This window comes from Lotus japonicus, chromosome 2 (assembly GCF_012489685.1).
Source record: "Lotus japonicus ecotype B-129 chromosome 2, LjGifu_v1.2".
In the NCBI taxonomy this organism is placed as follows: domain Eukaryota; kingdom Viridiplantae; phylum Streptophyta; class Magnoliopsida; order Fabales; family Fabaceae; genus Lotus; species Lotus japonicus.
In genome coordinates, this window is record NC_080042.1 from 12,463,370 (window position 1) to 12,483,914 (window position 20,545).

Sequence of the window (20,545 nt, forward strand, 5' to 3'; positions counted from 1 at the left end):
GAGAGAGAAACACTGAGAGAATTCCTTCTGTAAGTTCTCCTTCAGTTTTCCTTTCTTTCAATCTTTTCTGTTTTTAAGTTTCAGTTTTTCAGTTTTTAAGTTTCAGTTTTTTAATCTATGTTTATGTAATATATATCTTGTTCAAGTTTTATATTTCTGTTTATGGAAGGCTGAGCCACCTGTTTTAATTGTTCAAGTTTTATTTTTCTGTTTATGGAAGGCTGAGCCTCCTGTTTTAATTCCTGTTTTTAATTTCTGCAATCTATTTTTCTGCAAGAAGCCCCTCCGTGGTGGCGTCCTACTTCTCTTAATCCTCTTCTCATCCCCTCCTTCTGCTTCCGACCCCCTCTTGGTATATATATATATATATATATATATATATATAGACTCTTGTAAAAACATAACTCGTCCTTTCTGATATGACAAAACACTAAAAACAAAGAATATGGATCCTCTCCTGCACCATACTTTCTCCAGCCCCTCCAGCAGATTTTCATCCATTGATTCAATCATCTAATGGTTGATTTTTTTTTTTTTGAACATGAATTGGAATGATATTAAAAAGTGGGCATAGAAGCCAATAAGTCATCGTGAAGTAGAGGAAGAAGACCCGGAGGCCCCTCTTCTACCCAAACAACATCATCAAGAGAATATGCATGCTTGGCCATGAAATGGGCACAAACATTACCCTCCCTACGAGTAAAAGAAAGATCAACATGATCAAAGAAACCACACAGTTTAAAACAATCCTGAATAATCATAGCCAAATAAGAATCACCCTCACGTCGTCGCCATGCTTGGTGAAGTTGCAAGGAATCCACCTCGAACTGGACGCGCCTAAAGCCAAGTCGTGTTGCCAAAGTCATCGCCCATCTCAATGACAAAGCCTCTGCAATTGTAGCTGACAGTGCCACGACTGGATAAAAAGAAGCTGCGGCCATGATGAGGCCATCTTTGTTCCTCGCGACCATACCAAAACTTGCAAGTTTGTCCCTTCCAAGCGCTGCATCTGTGTTCACCTTGATGAGCCCAGGTGCAGGTCGTACCCATGAAGCTGTCCGGCGAGAACGCATGGCTGCTGGAGCTGTTCCCGTGGCTGGAGGCGCACGAAGAGCACGAGCACGATCCAAGATTGAGTCCCAAGCGTCCGTCGTGCCCTCGAATAGCAGCTTGTTCCTTGATTTCCACAGGGAATAAATCAGTTCTTGTGAGAAAGAAGTGACATGATCATCATGTAACAGAAGCACCTCAGCTATGAATTCATGGAAGGGAAGAGCACCATTAATTCTCAGTCCCAAATCAGATGCAAACCAGCAAGCTCTGGCCACTGGGCAACGAAGGAAAACATGCTCAATAGATTCATCCTCTTCCCCACACCGCATACACGATGGATCAACATCTAAACCCCGCTTCCGCAGCGCGCCACGGACCGGCAAAGCCCCATTGCAGGCCCTCCAAACCAGCTCCTTGCACCTTGGCAAGCACGAACTCTTCCAAAGCTCCTTCCTAAACTCAGCGCTAAACCGAATAGTGGAGGATGCCTCGGAGAGCTGTTGAGATACCTTGCCTCGCAGGAACTCATAACCAGATTTCACACAATATTTCCCATCTCCCGAACCAGCCCAATACATATGATCGTCCTGAGGTTGGAAAGGTAAAGGTACAGCTAAAATACGCAGTGCTGTAGCTGGACAAAATGTCCATTCAATAAGCTCTTTGTTCCAACCTCGTCCATCCGGCAAGAGAAGGTCCACAACCCTCTCAAGGCCAAGCTCTTGAACCACATCTTCCCGGTAGTTAATAGGGGAACCATTTGGTAACCAATTATCATGCCAAATTCGAACCGTGGTGCCATTGCCAATACGCCATGCGCTACCCTTGGAAATAAAATCACTTGTCTTAAGAATACTAGACCAAGCGTAGCTTGGACGGTAACCTTTCCTAGCACCAGACAAGGTTCCACTTGGGAAATAGACGCTTTTGAAAACCCTTCCCATGAGAGAATTTGGGTTACTTTGGATTCGCCACCAGTTCTTAGCTACTAGGGCCAAGTTGAAGGACTTAAAATCACGAAAACCAAGACCCCCATCAAATTTGGGCTGACAAAGTTTATCCCACCTTAGCCAATGAAGACTCCGCTTGGAGGCATCACCACCCCAATAGAACCTGGAAATCATCCCCTCAATCTCCTTACAAAGGCCGTCTGGTAAAATAAAACATGACATTACATAAGAGGGGATTGCTTGAGCCACCGCCTTAATCAATACTTCTCTCCCAGCACGAGATAAAGTACCCTCTTTCCAGCCTTTTAATTTTTTCCAAACTCTTTCCTTCACAAACCTGAAAATCTGCGACTTAGATTTTCCAATAATAGTTGGAAGACCTAAGTACTTGTCATAGCTCTCCACTGCCTTTACACCCAAAAGCTGTTTCAGCTCATGAAAACTATTCTCTGGCACATTGCGGCTAACTGAGAGCATTGACTTGTCTAAGTTGATTTTCTGTCCAGAAGCCCGTTCATAGGTCGCCAGAATGTTCAAGACACATTCTGCTTCCTGGACCGAGGCTTTGGCAAATAGAATACTGTCATCTGCAAATAAAAGATGTGAGATCACTGGTGCAGAACGACTAATTTTAATTCCATGTAAGGAAGAAGTAAGGATTGATTTCTGAATCAAAGCTGAGAAAACTTCACCACAAAGGATGAACAAGTAAGGAGACAGAGGGTCTCCTTGTCGCAAACCCCGATGGGGTGCGAAAGTCGGTTGAGGATTTCCATTCACCATAATAGAAAAAGTAACAGAATTAACACAGCTCATAATTAAATTTACCCAATTAATTGGGAAGCCCATTTTCAAGAGAACCTGTTTCAAAAAAGACCATTCGACTCTATCATAAGCCTTTGACATGTCAAGTTTAAGTGCCATCATACCATTTTTACCCGAAATCTTTTTTTTCATATAGTGAAAGCACTCATATGCAATTAAGGCGTTATCTGTTATCAGGCGACCCGGTACGAAAGCACTTTGGGCCTCACTAATTAAATCAGACAGAAACAGTTTCATCCTATTAGCAATTGTTTTAGTTATAATTTTAAACACCACATTGCATAAGCTAATAGGTCTAAATTGATTTGCTAACACAGCTTTCTTAACCTTAGGGATAAGAACAAGCAAAGTTTGGTTGACCATACCTGGCAATGAGTCACCATTCAGCACTTGCAAGCAAAAGGTTGAGACATCATCACCCACAATAGGCCAGAATTTTTGGTAGAAAAGCGCTGGAAAGCCATCCACACCCGGAGCTTTGGTAGGGTGCATTTGAAAGAGTGCCTCTTCCACCTCGTCTCTGGTAAAGGGGACCGACAAGATAGATCTATGAGCCTCGGTAACACGGTCAGCCACCAGGGATGCCAGCTCTTCCTCCCCTGAAGGGTTAGAAGAGCTAAAAATATCCTCAAAATAGTTTTTCAGAACTCTTGCTATGTCCACATCTCGCTGGAATTTAACTCCATTAGCATCCTCAATGTCCTCAATCAAGTTTCTCTTCCGCCTCTGGGTTGCCTTTGTGTGGAAGAACCTCGTATTTTTATCACCACTCTTCAGCCAAGTAGCTCTAGAACGTTGTGCCCAGACTATCTCCTCAATTTTCAGAAGCTCCTCTAATTCTTTTTCGGACTCTTTGGACGCTGAGACCACCTGTATTGTTTGCACCTCTCTCTGAAGCCTCTGAAGTTGCTTTTTTGTTTCAGCAATTCTTTTCGGAATATCACCATACTTGGCTTTACCCCATGCCTCCAAATTCTGGCCCAACTTTCCCACCTTCTCTAGGAAAGGAACATCTTGATCATTCCAGCATTCTGTTACAATTTCAGTGCACTCCTCTCCACTTTCTAACCAAATTTCCTCAAAACGAAACATTTTAACACGATTCCTGGTAAACTCAGACCTGCGATAACCACAATGGAAAACAATGGGGTTGTGATCAGATTGGTACCTCACTAAGTGTGATACCTTTGAGACCGGCCACATATCTTCCCACGTTTGATTGATCAGAGCATAGTCTAACCGTTCTTCCACCGTCGCCGGGTGGGCCCTCTTATTAGACCAAGTGAAAGAGTAACCGGAAGATTCCACCAAGTGGATCCCACAATCTGCACAAGCTTGGGTTGCCACTTGCAACTGACCTAAGTCAGGCGGATCACCCCCAAGCTTATCAGACGGGGAAATAATATCATTAAAATCACCAATGCAAAGCCAAGGCACTGAGCCTGTAGGCTTGAACCGTCGAACCAATTCCCACGTGCGAAATTTATTCTGCAAATCAGGAAAGCCATAAATGGCAAGGACCTGCATAGAAACACCCGGGTTGTCCTGGTGTGTTAGCATAAAAGGAATATGATTTAAAGAAGCATTAACAATAATTACCTCAACCTCTGAGCCCCACATTAGGCAAGGACCACCCGCTCTCGTCTTTCCATGACCCTCACACTGGACAGGAAAAATATTTTGTAAGCCACCCATACCGCGGTGACGAAGCATTTCAGTAGTATACCGTCTAGTCTCTGAAAGAAAAACCACATCAGGAACTTCAGAATGGATGAGCTTGCGCAAAGCCCCCACTGCCTCCGGGTTCCCAAGCCCGCGGCAGTTCCATGCTAAGATCCTCATTGAGGTGGGCGGGGCTGCTCCGCTGCCGCCGCCGAGCCCAATCCACTATAAGAATTCAGTTTTTTCAAAGGTGGTGAGTCAAAAGTCTTGCTTGCATCAAAAAGCGGGGTTGACCCATACCCACTAGCTCTTTTCTTATGCTTCTGTTGATCATTATCCTCCACTGATGGTTCCTTGATGACAATACCTCCCCGAGGCTTGAACTTGTGAGAGCCCCTATATGAAGGGAAATAAGGTTCTGTGCTGGCAGACCCCTTGTCCTTTCTAGCTGAGAAAAGAAAAGCTTCCTTCTTTCCCTTGTCTTGGCTCTCCTGTGACTTCGCATTGGCCAAAGGATCAACTTTTCCTTTTCCTCCATTAACCTCTTCCCCCAGTACCTTGTCATGTTGCACATCCTCAACATCATGGTATTCTTGTTCCCTACGGTTGCCACCATTCTGGCCATTACCGCCACCACCTTTTTCCTTCTCCGCCCTCAACCATGGACCAAACCTCTGTGGCTGGACCTCGAGATTATCACCGATCACCCCACACTCCTTCTCAATGTGATCGAGGTGTCCACAACTGAAACAGAAGTTCCGCAGCTTCTCATATTTGTAGAGCGCCTTGCATGGTTTGCCACCCGGCACGGCCACTAGCTTCCCCTTACGGATGGGTTGGTCGATCCTGACCCACACTCTGATTCTCAGACACTCTCCGTCACGCCGGCGATCCCAATCGAGGAAACCGTCAAAGTCACCGGCGAGAGATTTTGCAACTTTCTCAGTGCGAAACGTGATCGGCAAGCCATGCACCTGGACCCAGAAGGGGACCCTTCTCATGGGGATGGCTGCAGGGTTGATGTTAACGTCGAATACATTCAGCGCCATCATGTGGCGTTCAAAAAACCAAGGCCCTGTTTTGAGAACCAGGTCCCTATCCTTTGTCTTGGCGAATCTGAATGAGAAGAGATTAGGACCAACATGTCTAACCTCTATGCAGTTACGGGACTCCCAAAGGCCCTGCATCACTGTTTTGAATGCCCCAGCCGAAACCTTTGTTTTGGTAAGGATTTTTCCCACGAGCCACACGTCCTCAACCAGGACCGGGTCAATCTCAGGTGCCTCCACCACCAGAATGTTCGCCTCATCACCATCTAGGACCACGTCGAAGTCGTCAGCCATGGCAGCAAGAGAGGACGAGAGCGCACAAAACCAGAAAAAGCAAGTAGTGTTGTTTACGTGGTCAGAAGGTGAAAACCCCGACCCTCCACCACAGGGAGAAGACGTGCACGCTGAAGAAGGAAACTCACCGATAACAGACAGCGGCCCTCAGGCCCGGTACCACCTACGACGGCGGCGGTCGTTGACTAGCACGAAGCAGAGTCGGCGCTCAAAACCCTAGCAGTTGACCAGAACGTGTCAAACCCTAGGAGAGCCATTGATAGAAAGTAAGTGTTAAATCACATTTAGTTCCTCTAACATTTATGCTTGCTGCACCATCCAGCAGTTGGAGAGGATCCAAATTCAAAAACAAAAGATCCACCTAGTGAAAAAGACATGGTCTTCTAAACCTATTCCATCAGTTACGCTAAAAAAGCAAGAGCTCTAAAGAGGTTTTTTAAAAGCATTAAAGTCAAATAAGTAACAAGACCAAATAAATGAGTCTTTCAACAGCTGATTTCAAAAAATTCAAACGGTTAAGGGAATAGAAACTGAAGGAACTCCATTAATTTTTTTTTTGTCAAATCTGTTTTCCAATTGGGTTAAGAAAAATAACTTCTTTAAATTACAATTGACACTTTAGAACATGAATCATACTAAATTGCAATTGATCCTGAAGAATTGATTTTTTTTGTAATTAATAGAAACGGTAGAAATAAAAAGAGTTTCAACAATTCAAATGTGCAAGTTATAAAAAAACTTTATGTGTCAATTAAAGCAATAAATTGAAAACATTTAATAATAAATGGTTACAATTGATCAAAACAAGAGAAATTATATTTTCACTACTAGTACTCATAGCAAACAAGAGTACATGAGTAGCAGCAAACATCACGTTGTTCAAGCGTCAAAGTGGTAAAAGAAGTTTTTATTTTATTTTCATATCACAAAATCAAACACAAAATAGTGTTTGGTATATTTATATCATATAAAATATATTTTTTCAAAACAATAGAATAACATATATTAAGCAAGAGATAATGTCAAATACAAAAGGTAATACAGACAAAGCAAAACAAAAGTGGCCCACACTGCCAGGAAAAACAAAAACAAAAATTCAAAGAGCAAAAGAAATAAAGCAGTCTGCCAACAGAAGAACATAACACGGTCAGAACTGGACTGGGCGAGACCAAGGGGCCCTCGCCCAGGGGCACTTGTCCCAGGACAGTGGTTGGATCAGGAAGTTTGGGCCTCCCCTAAGAGGCCCAACCGGCCCACTAAGAGCGTTTATGGGCGTTAAGCCCAACCCCAAGCCTATAAATAGGGGGCGGTTACCCATTGTAGGGGACTCTTAGTTCATTAAAGAAATAACAAGCTTGAAATTCAGTTATATTCTCTCTCTAAGCGGTTACACTTTTTCTCTCTAAATATTCTCACATCGCAATCCTCTCACATTAGGTACTATACCCTATCTCTATGTTCTTAGGATATAACATTTGACGCCGTCTGTGGGGATCGGTAGATTTCGATTCCTGAACTACGTGGATTGTGATTTCGATTGAAAGAGGTTCGATTGGCGGAAAAATTTCCTTCGTTTTTTGTATTCTAAACTGAATTCCTGGTTTGTGGTGGGAATTTGATGGAGACACGTTGTCGACGACGTGACGCAGACCTGACGCGGAGTCGCAGCTCCCCGCTACGTCGTGCAATGGAAAGACCGCACAGTGAGGAGCAGGAGCCTCCAGCGCTCTCACTGGAGGTCTTGGAAGGTGGATTGCCAACACCTCGGGCGCCGGTAGCTCATAGGGATTGGAGACGCTTAATCCGAGCTGTTGCCAGCCGGTTTGAGCAGCAAGATGAAGAAATCCGGGGGGAGGAGGCTGTGAAGAGAAGTTCTAACATTTCTCTGAAGATTTTTGGAATTAGTTTCCATCGTGTCTTTAAGTGCAAATTAGCTATTTATTAGCACTCTTGCCCTAGGTTTAAGCGAATACTAATCGTGCTATAACTTTTATCGACTTTGATACAATCCTTAGTCTTTTCCTGAACTTTCTCCTTCATAAATTTATTCCATTCAATAAACTTGTTCATATTTTCCTTCACGTTACATCGAATCTAAGCGTGAATAGGAATTTTATTCGGTTTATTCTAAGCTTAAAAACTTGGGTCTCACAGTGAGCTGAATCCATATCAGAGCTTTGTAATCTTCAGATCTTCTGAAGCTTGAACTACTGTTCAGATTGAACATAGTACATGCGAAAGTGTTGCAGAGGTTACTCTTTGAGCATTGTGCTTCTGATATTTGTTAGATAGGTCCAGGGTCTTGGCCTGTCATTTGAACACTCAGAAAACAACGTTAGAGTACCATAATTGTTCATACTTAATAGTTAACTTGTAATCATCAAAACATAGAGTTGTACTACTAGATCAAAACTTGATCTTACAACCTTTGGGTTTTTGAACTAGATTCCATACGTCATTCTTGGTGAATTGATTTAGTTCTTCCTCCATAGCCAGAATCTAATCATTGTCCTCAAGAGCTTCATCAATAGATGTTGGCTAAATCAGAGACACCAAACTCGTCTCTTGACAAGGCTTGAATGCTGACTTAGTTCTGACTGGCGCATCTTTAATGCCCAGAGTCAATTCTTCTGGATGAGAAGTTGTAACTCTACTCTTCTTCTGATGACGTTGATCAGAAGTTGTAGCAGCATCTTCTGATGTGGTTGCTTCTTGTTTAGCAGCTTCTGATTCCTTGACTTCTGATTCTTTGCCATTAGGATCTGAAATTGTTATACTCATATCTGCAAATTTCTCAGCTAGCTTTGACTTGTCAAAGTCAAGCTTATCATCAAATCTAACATGAATAGATTCCTCAATAGTTTTATGTTCTATATTTTAAACTCTATACGCTTTAGAATGTTCAGAATATCCAAGTAAATAACATTTCAGAGCTTTTGAATCAAACTTACCCAATTTATCCTTAGTATTCAACATATAACAAACGTAACCAAAATGATGCCTGTAAGAAATGTTGGGCTTTTTATTCTTCCACAATTCATAAGGAGTCTTACCCAGAATAGGTCTGATAGAGATTCTATTCTGAATGTAACATGTTGTGTTTATTGCCTCGGCCCAAAAGTGCTTTACCATGTCAGTTTCGTGGATCATGGTTCTAGCCATCTCTTGTAGGGTCCTATTCTTCCTTTCCACAACTTCATTCTGCTGAGGAGTACTAGGGAAGGAGAAATCATGTGATATACCATTCCCATAGAAAAGATTCTCAAAATCTTTATTCTCAAATTCCCCACCATGATCACTTCTGACACAGACAATTTTGCAACCCATCTCGTTTTGCACTTGAGCACAGAAGGTAGAGAACACAGAATGAGACTCATCCTTGCGCCTTAAGAATTTTACCCATGTCCAACGCCTATAGTCGTCAACAATGACTAACCTGTATTTCTTGCCACCTAAAGACTCAGTTTTCACTGGCCCAAAGAGGTCAATATGCAGAAGTTCTAACGGTCGTGAGGTGGAAACAATATTCTTAGCCTTAAAGGGTCGTTTTGTAAACTTGCCCTTCTGACATGCTTCACAAAGAGCATCTGAAGAATACTTCAGATTTGGCAAGCCCCTGACAAGGTCAAGCTTGTTAAGCTGAGAAATATTTCTCAAGTTAACATGCCCTAAGCGTCTATGCCACACCCATTGCTCTTCGCTAACAGAAAGAAGACACTTTACATTCTGCGTTTCTAGCTCAGATAATCTGATCTTATAGATGTTGTTCTGCCTCTTGCTGTTAAACAGAACAGGGCCATCTTTCTGACTAATAGCTCTACAGGACTTTTGATTAAAAATGATGGCATAACCCTTGTCAGCTAATTGGCTTATCGACAATAAATTATGCATCAAACCATCAACCAGAAACACATTATTAATAGCAGTGCGGTTACTAGTACCAATGGTTCTAGAACCAGTGATTTTTCTTTTATGGTTGCCTCCAAAGCCCACTTCGCCTCCAGGCTTAAGTTTTAGCTGTTGGAGCATGCGCCTTTCTTTCGTCATGTGTCGCAAGCATCCACTATCCAGATACCATGATTGGTGTTTCAGTGGAGCTGTTAAGGATATCTGCAACATACACAATCTTATCCTTAGGTACCCACTTTCTGGGTATTTTCTTGTTAGTTACCCCAAAAGTTCTGATAACTTTGGGTGTTAGTGCAACATGATAATATGAAGGTATTTGAGGAAGATATTTAGACATTGAAAACTTATGTTTCTGGGGCTTTGAAACCTCAGAATGTTCTGGTTTAGAACTTTCTATTATAGTACCAGAAGGTACAAAGTGCTCGTAGAGAGGTTTTGGTTTAGGTACAAGAGTCTTGCCTTTTCTACAAGGTCCAGAATACCCGATACCATCTTTCCCATTTCTACCTACGCCATATATCAATGTAGTCATCTTGCTTCTATTTATTCCTTTATCTAGGAAATTTTAAAATGCCTTTTCATACTTAGTTTCATTATCTGAAACATATGAGCTTGAGGCAATTTCTTCTTCTAACTTAGAGATTTTACTTTTAAGAACAAGGTTTGAATTAGTTAAAGAGAGATTCTTTTTATTTTAATAAGAGATGGTTTTCTCATGTTTAATCGAGACTTCAGAAGTAGTTGAGAATTTCTTTTTCAGACTTTTATATTTACTCAGAAGAGAATCATATTTTTCCATTATCTTAGGTAAGGCAGTTTTAAGTTCAGAAGGAGAAAATAATGCGAATGCCTCATTTTCTTCCTCAGAGTCTGACTCAGCTTCTATGTTGGCACAACTTCTGATTCTGCTTTCTTGTCATTTGTTGTAGCCATGAGTGCTGCAACTTCTGGTTCATCATAAGAATCTTCTTCTTCTGAATCTGAATCATCAAATGTCACCATAAGGCGCTTCATGTTAGAACTTGTGAAGCTTCTAATCAAAGCCATGAGGTTGCTTGGATCATCAGAACTTCAAGTCTTCAACATCTGGACCATTCACTTCAGAACTTCTGGTCTACAGAGTAGAAGCACTTGTTCTTCAAAACCAGCTTTCTTTGGGTCTTCAGAATCTTCAAGTCTTCAGAGACTTTGACCGTTCACTCAGTACTTCTGGTCTTCAGCACTTGATCTTCAGATCCCATCATCAAAGCTTTTATCTTCAGAACATCTAAGCATAAACTACCGTTCATCAAAATGTAGTGAGTGCATAAGCGGATATTCAACAATCTTTGGTATTTGACTTATGATGAATTCCACTTTCAATTAGAATCAGAACCTATTTGTCAAACACACAAAAGACAAACGATAGAGTACCAAAGTTGTTCCTATACAAAATATATACTTGTTATCATAAAAACCTAGAGATGTACAACATAACCAAATCTTGGTATAACAGAAGTTAGTTTCATTACAGACCACCACCCAACAAAGCATCCTACCAAAATAGCGTGCCCAACCATCACAGGCAGCCAAATAAGTGATGGGACCCAACGAAGAAAAAGGGAAAGGAAAAAGACGAAAAAGAGGAGAGATTAGACTGACTAAGGAATGAAAAGATGAAGCACAAGAATTAGGAGAGAGAAAGATGACCATGGAAGGAAGAAGTCCACCGGTGCCGACAGTCGAAGGAGGAACTCGACCGTGGAAGAAGGAACTCGACCGGTGAAGCACATGAATTAGGAGAGAGAAGGCCGGCCATGGAAGAAGGAACTCGACCTTTGAAGCACATAAACTAGGAGAGAGAAGGTTGACCATAGAAGGAGGAGGTTGACCAGAGCCGACCGTGGAAGGAGGAAGTCGACCGTTGAAGAACATAAACTAGGAGAGAGAAGGTCAACCAAGACCAACATTACTCTGCATACACCAGGAGAGAGAAGACTGACTATGAAGGGAGGTAGCTGACCGCTGAAGCAGACATTAAGGATTACTACGAGAAATTAAACCACAAGAGGACACAACGGTAGAGGTAACAAGACATTTAATTGTGGCACACAAAAGCTCTCTTAAGGATTTTGCGGCTAAAGCATTTAGCCACAAGCCTTGGGGGGCTGTGTACCGTCATGAACTTTGGATAGGATGGTCAGGTCCCTACCGGAAGGCTATGAGATGTAAATATGTAACACAAGAATATTAGTTCTTGAAAATTGCTTTTTAAAACTTAGGTTTGTGAAAACAATATTAGTTCTTGAAAAAGTTTAGTAAAACTTTTCGTAAACCGTTTAGTGCAGCGGAAATATAAGTAAGTAAAGGCAGACGATCAACACACAGAGATTTATACTGGTTCACCCTAAACGATTGAGCTACGTCCAATACTTGGCCACCACCAAGATTTTCACTTGCAAGTATCAAGGATTTCTCCGATACAAGTATTCTTAAGGACTTCTCCAACAAGTATTCTACAAGACTCCTCCTACAAGTATTGGATGAAATTTACAAGCTTGTTGTGAAATTTTAGAACCGACAACGCGTTAAATCAAACAACTTAGGTGTTGTGATTTCAGTTCCCGATCCAGTTATGGCTAAGACTAAAGGGCGCCCCGTATGAAGAAAGGCCATGTTCAAATAGTATTTTATAGCTCATGTGATGTACTTTAAGTCTTCTAGCTATTTCCTCCTAGGCTTCAAATTTAAGCTTCAGATAAGTGCCAAATTTACCTAGTTTTCCATATTACTTTGGGCACTTATCTATGATAAAAGTGTGGAATTTCATATCAATCTAACCCTCAACTGTGTAGTTTAGTAAATAATTAGACTTAGTATAGATTTTAGAATCTAATCCCTATTTTTTATGTAGGATGGATGTTAAAGAGAATCCATGAAGTTCCATTGAAGAAAAGAAACAGGAGGGTGAAGAAATCCATTTTATAGCAAAGAACTCGCTCAGGCCAATGAAAATTCGCTAAAGCCAAACTTCTAGGGAAGAATCTTGCTCATGCAAGATGCAATTTCGCTCAAGCGAGTATGGCGGTGCACAGGAAACCAACACATGAAGAAAGCTACTCGCTCGAGCGAAATTAAATCTTGCCCGAACGAAAATAAGAAGACAAAAACTCTATAAATGGACAGAAATAGGGCAGAACATGGGGTTCAAATTTCTCCATCTTTTCTTCATTTCTCTTCACTTCCAAACCTTAGAAACAGGGGAGAAAGCTAGGGGCACTTGGAGAGGAGGCTTGGGTTCCGAATTCGACTACGAGACATCGCAGAGTCCTCGGTTATTCTCGTTTCTTTCCCATGTTTGTCAAGTTATCCACGAAAATGGATAACTAATTTCTCTTGTTGGGGTTAGATGTAGTTGATAACTCTCTATGTATTCGGTTTGCTTCAGTTTATATATTATCATGTTCCTTTGCTTATGATTTAGTGATTTTCTCTTGATCTTCATGTTATGTTTTAGTTTGCGCACCCAGAACTTATTTCTTGATTCGTCGTGAGAGCGAGAACTATATCGTTTTGAGTCAGAAATAAAGTTAATCACCTAATAGTCTTAATTGATAGAGATAGATTTAGGATTTTTAGTCACTAAACACCTAAACTTCATGATAATTTTCTTTCTTAGTAATGTGAGAGATCAATGTTTAAGTTTAGAGAGTTATTGCTATCCACTCATGCGAGAGTTCGATGATGTAGCGTTGAACTGGTGTTGATCAATCATATGCATAAGCCTGATATGTATTTGAATCTGTAGGATACAAAAATTCTTATCAATGAAATATAATCCCAACCGTTTCTCAGCCCGGTTGTTTTCCATCTTTGTTTTCTTTGTTTTTATTTTTCTGTTTGTTACAAAATCAATTCAAAATCATGTGAACCCCCATTACTTGAGTACGTAAACTATTGAACGACATAGTATTACCAATTCCATACGGATACGATAAAACCCTATGCTATACTGCAATTGAATCTTGAGGATTTTGAAAGTAGTATCGGTGTAGAAAAATCTTTCAACAACTTCTTCAGTAGATCATACTTGTTTCTTCAAATGGACATTGGCCCTTTCGTTGACTGGTCAGAAGCATTGGACAATACTCTCTTTAGAAGAGATTAATGGTCTAAAAATGTTAGTGAAGGTCGACAATGATTTCAATGAAATGGTGAGACATTAGATCTTTAGAGAAATTTTTGGATCTCATAGGAATGCAATTAAATTAAGAACGTTGTTGTTACTCAAAACATATGAATAAAGAATTATATATCTAACGTTTCAACTTTACAAGAAATTCAATATTAAGATAAAAGTTTGAAATTTAAATTTTTCTTATGGAAACATCCATTAGATTGTTTATATTTAAAATCTGAATTTCAGTTTGATTTTTAAATTAGATATGACATTAATTTAAAATATTTTTTAATGTAATTAATTATTTACTATAATTCTAATTATCAATTTTTTTAAAGATGATATCAAATTATTTAAATAAAGAGTACAAATATTTTATATACCATGTTTAATATGTTTTAAAAAAAATTAAAATTTAATAAAGGACTCCAAGTAAAATTAATATTTGAAATTGGAAAGAAACATAATTTTATCATTTATTACAAAAACAAAGACCTAGTTTGTTAATTCCCTAATTTGAACAAGAGGACACTTGTAGGGATGGCAGAGAAGCCCGAACCCATGGGCACCCGACCCGACCCGATTTCTTGGGTGAAAACCCGAGTTAAATGGGTTCGGGTTCGGGTTCGGGTTTTACCCGATCACTTTCGGGTTCGGGTTTGGGTTTGGCCAAACCCGCACCCGAACCCGGATCTGTATAAGTGAAACCTAAGTATTCTGCTTGTGCAGTACAATATATGCAGCATCTTGCATATTAATTTAACAGTAACATGGCAATTACAATGTTACATTACATAATATAGCTCTCTTCACAGTCTTTTTCAGGTCGGGTTTCCGGGTTCAACTGTTTGTTTGAGGTTGTGTGCGGGTGTGGGTACGGGTCGGGTGAACCCGAAACCCAATGGGTTCGGGTGTGGGTTTAAGTTCACCACCCATTTCGGGTTCGGGTGCGGGTGCGGGTGTGGGTTTTTGATTTCGGGTTTGGATTTGGGTTTGGCAAAACCCGCACCCTACCCGACCCATTGCCATCCCTAGACACTTGTCTTACACAAAAAAAAGAAATTACTGAATTATTGAGTTGTTTTTTTTCGAAAGTAAAAGAGAAATTGACGGGGAAAATGGAAAAGGGATTCAACTGTCCTCAAAAGAGATTTATTTAAAATAATATATTTAAATGTTATATTTTACAATGTTTTCGAATTTAATTATAAAGGATTCCAAGTTAAATTAAGAATCAAAATAGAAAAAATAATTATAAATCTTTAATTAAAAAATGAATTTGAAATTTAGTTTTTTCACTTGGAAACATGTATTAAATATTTATAAAAGAATAGATACGTTTCCAAGACTAGAACCAACAACGCGACGATACGGGGTGAACAAGAATTGGGGATCGAAAGGCGAGCGAAACTCTCGAGGCAAAACATAACGCATGTGTGTGAAGCGTTAATTTGGAAAAAATTGGATCCAAAATATTGAGAAGTAGAATTTCGGCAAACTATATAATAGAACTATCATGAGAAGTAGGGATGTCCATTAGAACCGATCCGGGCAATAACTCGGCCAAACCGGCCTTTTTTTACTGCTTCGGGCGGTTTGTTTTGGCCCATGGGTCCAGCGAGTGGCCCACACTGGTTTTTGTTGGTTATTGACGCTCGATTTCAGTTTGGGCTTCAACCCGACCGAACCAATTAAAGTAGATATTTAAAAAACAAAATGTATTATGCAACCATGTCTAGGAGAAGAATGAAAGAGGGAGGAATGTTAAAAATAAAACTCAAACCCAACCTAACCCTTTTAAACACACCTCACCGGCCCACATCACCCAACCCTAACCCTTATAAATAAACACCCACCCTGAACCTAATCAGCAACCACTCTCCCAATCACTCTCACCTTCCCATCTTGCAAACCCTAGCTACCACCATCCAACCATCACCACCACCTTTCTCATCTCCAAGATTGCATCACTTTCACCATTCCACCTTACAAATCCTAGCTGCCATTAGCCCACCATCACCACCACCATTCTCATCTCCAAGATTGAGCCACCACTCTTTCTTCTTTTTTCCTCTGATGAAGATGCTCACACTGTCATGAACAACCGAAGATGATGATCAAGATGGCATACAAGATGATCGATGAAGATGAAGAATGTTGATATGGATATAGGGATTTGGGGAAAATGTTCAAGAACCCTCTCAGCCTTACCTTCCATCTGGATTTGGGTCTTTTTAATCTGTATGTTTTATAAAAAAATTATGTTTTTTTTTTCTGTTTCTTTCCTCTTCTCTATCTTTCTTACTTGTGATTATTTTTTCAAGATCAACATCCGTGTGAATCTGCCCGAAAAACCCGCCACCAAAAAAAGCCGAACTCGAACAACTCGTAGACCATGACCGGACGGTGGCGGATCTGGATTTTTGGTGGTTTCAACTGTTCAAAATTGACGTCGGTGACCTGAAACCACCGTAATCGGCCGATGGACACCCCTCATGAGAGGAGTTTCAATTTAGTTCTCCAACAGAATTCTATGCTCACTTCTTCACAAAAGTTTTGTATCTTTACTATTTGGTGAGTTTCTCTGATTGATTTAGTATTTGTCACAATTACAATAATCAGTGTGTCATTAGCATAGATTGAGGTAGCTATTTATGCAAACCTTGTGTATATATATTCTGGTTTTGACAGCAATAGGAAAGCAAGAATTGCATCGAATATTCCAACTGAGAAACCCTAGTTGTAGACACTACGAGTTTGAAGCGGAACAGTCACGTGAGAAGAAGGCAAAGGAAGCCTAATAGACTAGACATTGACTACTACTCCTTCAACTCACCAGAGTTTCATAAAGGGGAGGAACCAAAGCGAAATTGTAACAACTTTGATGAAGGGAAGTCTCAATCACTGATTCTGATTTCTAATAGGTATCTATTAAACCCCAATTTTCAAAGGTGAGGCTTATGGGCTGTTTTTGTTTCTAGTTTCTTTATTTTGATTCCCTTCTCAATTTGTATTTGCCGTTACATTGCATCTCTTGTGCTAGCTGGAATATATATATATATATATATATATATATATATATATTGTTTGCTTTTAAAATAAAATCACAATTTTTAATTTTACAATAAAGGTTTACCGTGTCTTAAATATGGTTTTACCTCTTTGTTTTGCATTTCAGAAACTATAATTCCCAAGTGAATCCAAATAATAATGTTCAAATGTTTACCAAGATTGAAAACACACATGAAGCATCTAAAACTTAGGTAATACTTTCCAAAATAATTTGTATTGCAGGCTGTGTATGTTTTGACTCAATGCATTAATTGTTTATGTTATTTTAAGTTTTCTTTCTAACCATTATTATCAGAAATTGATAATTGTCTGACTATTCCCTCTTGTTTTTATCCCATAATTTTATTACCAATAACTACTTAATATTTTCTTCCAAATAAAAAATGGACGAGCTACTCTCCATTTAATATTTTTTCCAAATCTCAAATTCTATACAATGTTCTCCAATTATGTACAATCAATATATTTTCTTAGCATATCAACGTGATTCTCTATTTTTCCTTATAAAAAAACATGGTTCTCTATTTCTATATCTGATGTAAATAAAATGATAAATATAAACAAACATCATTTATTAAATGTAAGAATTGATCAGTTTCGGTTGCATGAGTAACTGCAATTAATTCAGCCACAAGCAATTTAAATGGTTGGAGAACATTATGCTACATTTGAGAATTGGAAAAAATTTAAATGAAGATAAGCTTTATTTGGTAGATAGTATCAACTAGTTATTGAAAATAAAATTATAAGATAAAAATCTGAGCGGACAGTTAGGCAATTATCAATTTCTGATCATAATGGTCAGGAAGTAAACTAATAACCACATAAGCAATTAATTCATTGAGTTTAAACTTACACAATCTACAATAGAAATTATTTTGAACAATATCATTTTAGATGCTTCATGTGTGTTTTCAAAGGGCTAAGAAACATTAAGGCACACTACTTCTGTAACGCCCTAATTTTCTCGGGTTACTTGGTGACTCAAAAGTATATTAAGTACGCAGGTTATCTTTCGAAAGCATAAAGATGCAGGTATATATTATACTAGCATTAAACTCGTATGTCTGTGCGATGCACGGATAATTTTTCACGACTATTAACTACAATTATTCAGAATTTGATATATATGGAACAATACAATGATGTATTTTCTAAGACATAAAATTTTAATTAGTGAAGCACTTATATGTCGTTATTATCTTATGTTTATGTTTAAATGTTTTATCTTTCTTATATATATGAATTAGATGAGTTTCAAATGTTAATTGTGTTTGACTCCTGTCGACTTGCACTTTGGCGCAATCTTTACTGTAAAAGATGAAAAGTTGGCTGAAATGTAATATCATATTAGACCGTGAGGGAGATATTTGAAAATAAAAGAAAATATTTATACACATATCCAAGAGTAATGATTTATTCATATCTCTCTTTCTTTTCCTATCTCATTTCCACACATTTCTCTATTTTCTCTTCCTATATATCTAAGGCGGATGTGGATAAAAAGTGTCAACAAAACACTATTCCATGAGCTTGCAAATGACATGAGCCTACATGCATTAAAATGCAAAAGACAAGTGATCCTAGTTCCTTAAAAATGAAGTTACATGCACTTAAATCCTTAAAGTTCTAAATTCAGTTAGTTTAATTGGTTTCTTAAATTATGTAGGTATGCCCAAAGATTTTAGCAGCAATTTATTGTTATTATGTTAACCTTGTCTAGCCATAATCACTTTCGTTAGCATAGGTGTGTTATGTGTACTTTTGTGGTTTTTAATTATGATGTTAGCTAAAAAATCAACTCACCCTGGAAACAACTTTCTTTTAGAGCCCAAAATTGTTGAATTTGACTCAGCTCTCAAGCATCTCTCAAGCTAGAAGATTTCAATGATGTCATTGAAAGAAAAGATTAAATTTTGTGATTGTCAAACCACATTATACATATACTTGGTTTTTTAAGAGATAGGATACAGAAAGAAAAAAACTAAAAATCGTAACACAAAACTAATAAGATTAAAAACATTATAGTTCACATAGCTCTTTGAAAGTCTGTCAGTTATTAGGTAATTAAACAAAAAAGAGAGCATAACAGTATAGACAATGATTTAGAAATCACACAAAAAATTGATTAACCTTGGCCAAAGAGATTAAAGTTAAAATTTTGAAATTAGAGCTTATGGATATTTACACTTATAATATCTCTTTACTAAAGCAGATTCTTTTTTTTAAGGTGAAATATAGTTTAACAATATTATTCATATCATGAATATCAAGTCAAAGTCTTTTGTTTTTAGCACAGTATCAAATGAGAAGATGTAGCCTTTTCATGATCACCTTCCTTCAAATATCCCTTTATCAAATTCCCTCACATATGATCATCTAACACCATCAAACTAAAGCTATTACTCATTATCCCTATCTACCAATAGTTGTATGAGACAACCAACCAACTATTTTATATCTGTATAAATATTTTCATCACGTTTAGCCACTGCAGTTTGTCATGAGCCATTTTCAACAGGTTTAGCCGCATCAACATCTCAAGGAGTGGATTCTTTCAACTTCTATAGTCCTTTTGCTAATTCATCCATTTGCATCTCTTCCTCAACGAGTTCATGCATTAGAGCTTCAATTTCCGCAATACACCATTAAGTTTTAGAAACATTGCCAGTTCTCATTTATAAAAACATAATACATAGGAGAAGGTAAAAATATAATACATAGGAGAAGCATTAGTGAAAATTTGAAACACCAGAAAAGTCAAAAGTTGATAGGAGAAGCCGAATAAAATCCCTTCTCTTTCCTCTTATCAATTTTGAAGTCTTGATGAAAGTAAATAGGAGAAGCCATCACATCCTAAAATCAAATTCGTCAGTTTGTTTAGTATTAAAATAGAAAATTACTACTGTATTGAGTTCAAAAGGAGAAAAAAGAAGAAAAAGGAGAAAACGAAAATTACTATGGTAGCTATTTATGTATTCCTCGTATGTACATGTATGTCTCTATGCCAAGACTTAAGCTGCGGAGGGGATTCACAGCTTCAACCATAAAAGACATCAGTATAACTCAAAACAGAAATTGAAAAAACGAAAATGTGGGACTCTCCAACTTACTATGATGGTGAAATGTAGAGAAAAATTAAGAATTTCACATGGAAATGGTGGTATCCCAAGGGATCAAAATTTAAAAATAGATTATTATTTTAATCCCTGAAAATTTGCTAAATGCTTAGAGTTGGAAAGTAGTAGAGTGCATATTTTTTATTTGGTTTCTAGGGATAGTTTTGGATTATATATAATATGTAGAGCCAAGAATCATGGGTTCTTAGACATCTGAATCATGGTTTCTCTTTAATAAAATGCATGAAAGGGTAAGTAGTGGATGGATGAAGATCTACCTAATCCCACTCTTGGACTTTGGCTCGACACATAGGGGCAAGGGCACTGATGCAGGTGAAGAATCTACTAAACTTGCAGCTCTGTATCCATTAGTAAAGGAAAAAAAAAAGAATTCATAGAACATGAGCACAAACAATTTTATCAGAAAAATGAAGTTGGCCAGTATCATCAAAT

The 20,545-nt window shown here is 38.6% G+C and overlaps 1 protein-coding gene across 1 annotated transcript; it reads right to left on the reverse strand.

The window, feature by feature from the left end:
- Positions 1 to 557: 557 nt before the first annotated feature.
- Positions 558 to 4,670, reverse strand: LOC130736069 (uncharacterized). Its single transcript, XM_057587922.1, has one exon. The coding sequence runs from the start codon at positions 4,668 to 4,670 to the stop codon at positions 558 to 560; it is 4,113 nt and encodes a 1,370-aa protein (XP_057443905.1).
- Positions 4,671 to 20,545: the final 15,875 nt, after the last annotated feature.